A 7047-nucleotide genomic window follows, 5' to 3' on the forward strand; every position below is an offset into this window, starting at 1 on the left:
TTTGTCAGTATTAGTGTTGCTGCCCTTGTTTGTAACAAGGTAAAGCGTATGAGTAGAACGTTATTTTGTGCCAACGGCTACTCCTTCCCCCCTCCCGCCCCCACACTCTCTCTCTCTCTCTCTCTCTCTCTCTCTCTCTCTCTCTCTCTCTCTCTCTCTCTCTCTCTCTCTCTCTCTCTCTCTCGGGATGGTTTTGTGTTCCTTTCACGTACTTCGCACACACACACACACACACAAAGACACACACACACACAAACACACACACACACAAACAAACAAACACACACACACGCACACACACACACACACACACACACACACACACACACACAATTATCAAAAAACCCAAACCATGTCTGTCACAAGCGGCTTTAATATTAGCATACTTTTATGCTGTGGGGTTAAATGTATTGTATTGGAGCGCCTGTGTTCCTCTATTTCGCCTGTCATAGGTAGACGCTGGTTAACTGCAGGTGTCTCGTGGAGCTCGTGCTCAGGTATTTCACGTGTGTTTTGCTTGTATTTTGTAAGGTGAACTCAGAGCTAAATTCGAGCTCGTAGATACTCCTTTTTATTCATTCGTTCTTTGCCTTTAGCCGAGGGAAGATAGCTTGCGTTCCAAGCGAATCCGTTCTTCGTTGAACGTAGGGTCTGTTTGCGTAGAGCAGATGCCGGAAACCTGTTATCAACGGCAGGGGATATGTATGGCTACTTCAATACAACCAGGATGTGGTATGTAATCATTAAATATTATGTTGTGTGTGTTACAGTTAAATTATTCTCAGGTTTAGATTTGCTTATTGACTTCTGAAAACCGGTCAATCCAAGATGGCGGAATGTATAGTGTGCACGTGCGTGTTTGTAACTTTGTACTTGAACGGTATGAAGTTGTGAGTTCGTTTTGGGGAATGGTTTGGTATGTTGTTGAATGAATGTTTTGGTTGAAAGGGGAGTGGTGGACAGTTTTGTTTATAGAATGAATTTGGTATTATTCGTTGGACTTCATACTTAGCAGAATTAAATGTATAAGTCCGTTGGTATGTGTGTTCGAGATGCCTGAGAGTGAGAGTAGAGAATTATGTCCATTTAATCCTGCACTTGGTTGTTAAGTTATAAGGACGGGTGGGCGATGTTACTGTTACCGTGAACTAAGTCTTGCGTTCACCATTCCAGGTTGTTGTATTTCACCATGCGGAGGCTACTCTGAAATGGCCTACTACTGAGGAGATGTCTGCCGCTCCACTTTCGACGACGGCACTGCTCGCCTGGCAAGGACTCGACGTCACCGATGACTCCTGTCGCTTCGCACCACGGCCTCGTTGACTCCGGTTCATGAACGATTTCGGATACGCAAGCACGGTAACATTAGCCTTAGCCCGTCCTAACAGCTAAACGTGCAGGAGCTATAACGTCATAATGAACTGAGCGAAAGTGAGAGGTATGAAAGTTTCTAAATAATTATTCTTTGTTGTTATAGGCTTTAACGCTGGTTGATCTTTGTTGTTGTTGTGGATATTGCCGAAAGAAAGATTTGTATAGTTAGATAGTGTTGCGCGTGTATTTATGTTATGTATAATTGATTGTTTGTAAGAAACGTCCTTAATCTACTGTTCGTGTCAACTTGTGTTTTGTGGTCGGAAGAGCAAGATTGTTTTGAGTCGTGGATGACAGACTGCGTGCGTGTTTTGTGCATGTGTGCGTGACAAATGGGGGCTCGTCCGGGATCTTTATTATTACATCGTCACCTATGATTTTGCTCTGTTCGTCTGTTTGTTTGTACCGTCTTGTCAGGTTTGATTTTTGAATAGTGATGATTGAATAACATGCTTGTACGTGCTAAGGCTTAACCTGATTTTCACAGCGGCCACCTGTGAATACTAGCCGGTGCTGGGTACATGTCTCGACGTTGTTTATAGCATTTTTCCCTGTTGTAATTTGTCTGGAAATGTTGTAGATTGAGATGTTTTGCTTCAGAATTTTGTTGTGAAGTAGTTAGGTTGCTTTTCCATAGTTGGCGACTTAACCCTTTTCCATTTGGTGAGAAATCATGTCGGGATCTAAATCTCGCAATGCCGCTCTGGCAAGTTTTTCTACCCCTGATCATGGTAATTCTCCACCCCGTATGACACTTACCACGCCAAAGCATATGGATGGAGCTGCTGTTGACCCTATTGAAAAATCTAGTTCCCTCACGTCAGCTCAAGAAATTATAGCCGCTAGGGGACGTGCTTTGGGCGTTCGATCAGGGGCTGCTTTAGCAAAATACGTTCAAGAAGAGGAAGCAGCTCAACGGAGACTACTTCAAGAAGAGGAAGCAGCTCAACGAAGACTACTTCAAGAAGAAGAGGAAGCTCAACTGAGAAAAGAAGAAGCTCAACTGAGAAAAGAAGAAGCTCAACGAAGACTTCAGAGGGAGGAACAGGATGCTCAACGAAGACTTCAGAGGGAGGAAGAAGAAATCAGAAGAAAAGTACTTCGAGAAGAGGAAGAAAACGACCGCCGCCGACGTCTAGCTGAACTGGAAGAAGAAAGAGTTCGTGCAGAGATAGAAAAGACTAGGAGAGAAGAGACTACTTCAAGTTCTCGTAGTAGGGCTATTGAACCAGTTCGTCTGAAAATAGATCCATTTGATGAAGCCAAAGAGGATCTCGACACCTTCCTAGGACGATTCGAGAGAGCAGCAACTCTCAGTGGCTGGGACAGGGAGAGTGACTGGGGAGCTCGGCTGGGAGCCCTCCTGAAAGGTTTTGCTGCCGATGTTTACTTGGAACTGCCAGCTGAGGATGCGGGAAACTTTGATGTCATTGTGGACGCCCTTAGAGGATCTTTTCGCTGGACGGCTGACTCGTATCGTTCTAAGTTTCGACTCGCGGCCAAAAGGGGAGAGGAGACGTTTATACAGTTTGCTACCCGTCTTCGAATCTGGTTTGAACGGTGGAGGAAAGCCGCGAAGAAAGAGGAGACCTATGCTGGAATCCGAGACCTCCTACTGATGGAACACCTGATGGACCATGTGTCTGGGGACCTCGCGGATTTCATCCGGCAGCGTGAACCGGCGAACGTCACTGAGGCCGCCGAACTAGCTGAGAGGTTTGCTGCATCAAAAAGAGCTAGGAAAAACCCTGTTATGGTGGGTACCCGTGTGGGAGGTAGTTCCAAAGACCCTTCTAGCCCGAAGAAGAATGCTCCGCCAAAGCCTTCCCATAACAACCCTCAGTTTACCAAAGGGAAATGTTTCAATTGTGGAAAAGAGGGCCACCATAGGAGGAACTGCCTACGTCCTTCCAACACTACCAATCTGAGGACGGTTGTAACGTCAGAAACCTCTTCTGACACGTCCGAGTTACCTGCCCTTTGTGACCCATGTAGCCAACTGTCGTATACTCCTTTATGCACGGTCAGTATCAATGGATCGCAAGTATCTGCTCTTCGTGACACAGGCGCCGACGGACTGGTCATTGACTCCTCTTTGGTAAAAGACTGTAACCTCAAGCAAGGGAGTCAAACTATTCGTCTCGCAGCAGGGAACGTTCAGAAGACATGTCCCACTACGATCGTACATTTGGAGTCCCCATTCTTCTCAGGGAACGTTGTCGCTATTGTGGCTGACCAGCTAACATACCCCGTACTCATCGGAAACCGGATCGTTCAGCCTGGAGGAGAAACCCTTGAAGTTCCTGTGTATCGGGCGGAAGCTCGACCTGTCAAGATAACTGCCATTACCCGAGCCCAACATGCGAGAGAAAAAGAACCTCCCAAAAACCTACGGATGAAGGACTCTGGTCTGGGAGGTGTTACCAGAGAGGAATTGATCCAGCTACAGTCACTGGACCCAACTTTGTCGCGGATGCGGGAGTTGGCCAAAGGAAGTGACCCTGCACCCTCTGGAAAGAAAGGGAAGGTGAAATTCTTATGGAAGCAGGGCGTCCTACATCGCCTTTTCATAACCACGGAGAAGACCTTCAGTCAGGTGGTGGTGCCCGAGACTCTTCGTTCGGGTATTTTGAGACTTTCTCACGATGTTCCAATGGCCGGTCATCTTGGAACCAAGAAAACCCAGGATCGACTATGGCATTCGTTCTACTGGCCAGGGATGGGGGGCGACATCAGACGATATGTGCAATCCTGTGATGCCTGCCAACGAGCGTTACCCAAAGGAAGGATACCCAAAGCCCACCTTGGAAAGATGCCCCTCATGGATGAACCCTTCCGGAGAATCGCTGTTGACATTGTCGGCCCTTTGACTGTCTCAGAGAGAAAGAATCGCTACATTTTGGTCACTGTGGATTATGCTACCCGATACCCAGAAGCTACTCCTTTACCCAGCATAGAGGCAGAACGCGTTGCTGAAGCTTTGTGGGAGATGTATACACGGGTAGGAGTTCCTAAGGAAGTCCTCACTGACCGGGGGTCACAGTTTGTCAGTGATCTCATGAAGCAAGTGAATAAATTCCTCGCTGTGAAAGGACTCACCACAACTCCATACCATGCCCAGTGTAATGGACTAGTAGAGAGGTTTAATGGAACATTGAAATCGATGCTCAAGAAACTCTGCCATGAAAAGCCACGAGACTGGGATCGGTTTGTTCCTGCACTTCTGTTTGCTTACAGAGAGGTACCTCAAGAAAGCCTTGGTTTTTCGCCTTTCGAACTCCTGTACGGCCGATCCGTGAGAGGGCCTCTGTCTCTCCTGAAGGAACTGTGGACAAAAGAAACGCCAACGGAAGTGAGAACCACTGCAGCATACGTCGTGGATTTGCGTCAACGACTCGAAGAGACCCTGCAACTTGCCCAGGAGAATCTTGACGTCTCCTCTCGTCGTTACGCCCAAGCCTTTGATAGACGAGCTGTGAAACGGAAGTTCCAGATTGGAAGCCGAGTTCTGCTGCTCATTCCCCTGAAGAGGAACAAACTGGAAATGGCTTGGCAGGGACCATATGAGGTGGTCGGGAAGGTTGGTGATTTAGACTACCGTCTACGAGTGGGTTCAAAAGAGAAACTCTATCACGCAAATCTTCTCAAGCAATACGTGGAGAGAGACCCTCCCTCAAGAACTACTCCACCACAGAAAGCGGCTGGTGTTCTGGCTACGTGCGCGGTTGTGGTTGATGAAGCTAGCGCTACTTCTGAAGACGATTCGAGGTACCCGAGAGACATTCCTTTACCCGCTCTTGAACCTGAAGAAGGTCCAGATGATGTTCAGTGTAACCCTGAACTGACTGACAGTCAACGTGAAGACGTAAAACGTTTCAGCAGTCGTTTTAGAAAGACTCTTACTGATTTGCCTGGAAAAACAAAGTTGGAAGAGTTCTCCGCCAATCTGCTTGACTCTAAGCCTGTCTTTGTTCGTCCCAGACCTTTGCCGTACTCTCAGACAGAAGCTGTAAAACAGGAAGTGGAAGCTATGCTGAAGATAGGTGTGATCGAACCTGCTTCTTCCCCTTACAACGCACCTGTCGTCCTTGTCAAGAAAAAGGACGGAAAAATCAGATTCTGCATTGACTATCGACAACTGAATAGGGTCACTGAGTTCGATGGGGAACCCCTCCCAGATATAGATCATCTCTTCAGTTCGCTTGGTCGTGCGAAGTACTTCACCAAAATAGACTTGTCAAAAGGCTACTGGCAGATTCCTGTTCGTACTGAAGATAAACCCAAGCTGGCCTTCATCGTCCCTCAAGGACAATTTCAGTGGACCATGATGCCTTTTGGGCTACAGAATGCCGTTGCAGTCTTTAGTCGGATGATGAGGAAGTTGCTGAACCCTTTGAAGAGGAATGACGTTCACAACTTTATGGATGACATCTTAATCGGGACTGAAGAATGGAAGATCCACCTACAAGCTTTGGAGGCTGTTTTCCGTCGTTTGGAAGAAGCTGGCCTCACTGCCCGTCCAACAAAGTGTTTTGTTGGGTTCCACGAGCTAGACTACTTGGGGCATCGTATTGGCCACGGACTGATGTGGCCGGAAGCCGCCAAGGTAGAGAAAATCCAAGCAGCACGGCGGCCTGAAACAAAGAAAGAAGTTCGTGCTTTTCTCGGTTTGGCTGGTTTCTACCGACGTTATGTGCCAAACTTCGCAGCCATTGCTCTTCCTCTGACAGAACTGACTCGGAAGACTTGCGCCAACAAGGTTCAATGGACAGAACTGTGTGAGGAGTCCTTCAATTCCTTGAGACAGATCTTGAGTCAACAGCCTGTCATTTGCCTTCCTGATTTGTCTCAGCCCTTCGTTCTTCAGACGGATGCCTCGGATGTAGGACTTGGCGCCGTGCTGTTACAAGAGAGCGACGGAGAACTGAAGCCTGTATCATTCGCCAGTCGCAAGCTGAACGCAGCTGAACGAAACTATGCCACCGTGGAGAAGGAGTGTTTGGCGATTGTCTGGGGCATAAGGAAATTTGAGGTCTACCTGTACGGCCACGAATTTGAGCTGCAGACGGATCACCAGTCCCTTCAACATCTACAGAAGACCAAGACGACCAACGGACGCTTGATGCGCTGGGCCCTGTTGCTTCAGACATTCACGTTCCGCATCAGAGCAATCCGAGGATGCGACAACGTCGGAGCAGACTATTACAGCCGCATTGTGTAGAATTTTTGTGACGAACCGTAGTTCGGTTTGAGTAGGGGGGTTTGTCACAAGCGGCTTTAATATTAGCATACTTTTATGCTGTGGGGTTAAATGTATTGTATTGGAGCGCCTGTGTTCCTCTATTTCGCCTGTCATAGGTAGACGCTGGTTAACTGCAGGTGTCTCGTGGAGCTCGTGCTCAGGTATTTCACGTGTGTTTTGCTTGTATTTTGTAAGGTGAACTCAGAGCTAAATTCGAGCTCGTAGATACTCCTTTTTATTCATTCGTTCTTTGCCTTTAGCCGAGGGAAGATAGCTTGCGTTCCAAGCGAATCCGTTCTTCGTTGAACGTAGGGTCTGTTTGCGTAGAGCAGATGCCGGAAACCTGTTATCAACGGCAGGGGATATGTATGGCTACTTCAATACAACCAGGATGTGGTATGTAATCATTAAATATTATGTTGTGTGTGTTA

General features: G+C 47.5%; 1 protein-coding gene across 1 annotated transcript; it reads left to right on the forward strand.

The window, feature by feature from the left end:
• The first annotated feature begins 358 nt into the window (after positions 1-358).
• Positions 359-4806, forward strand: LOC138982254 (uncharacterized). The gene is made up of 3 exons (XM_070355490.1): positions 359-732; positions 1174-4441; positions 4612-4806. The coding sequence occupies exons 2-3, from the start codon at positions 2048-2050 to the stop codon at positions 4804-4806; spliced, it is 2589 nt and encodes an 862-aa protein (XP_070211591.1). The 5' UTR covers positions 359-732; positions 1174-2047.
• The last annotated feature ends 2241 nt before the right edge of the window (positions 4807-7047 follow it).

Source organism: Littorina saxatilis, linkage group LG12, assembly GCF_037325665.1.
Source record: "Littorina saxatilis isolate snail1 linkage group LG12, US_GU_Lsax_2.0, whole genome shotgun sequence".
NCBI classification, from domain to species: Eukaryota; Metazoa; Mollusca; class Gastropoda; order Littorinimorpha; family Littorinidae; genus Littorina; species Littorina saxatilis.

Bases quoted from the DNA above. Each gene is read 5' to 3' on its own strand.
- LOC138982254 (XM_070355490.1), top strand. From the start codon at position 2,048: ATGTCGGGATCTAAATCTCGCAATGCCGCTCTGGCAAGTTTTTCTACC. The intron at 4,442-4,611 runs GTGAATAAATTC...GTTTGCTTACAG, and splicing joins TCAGTGATCTCATGAAGCAA to AGAGGTACCTCAAGAAAGCC.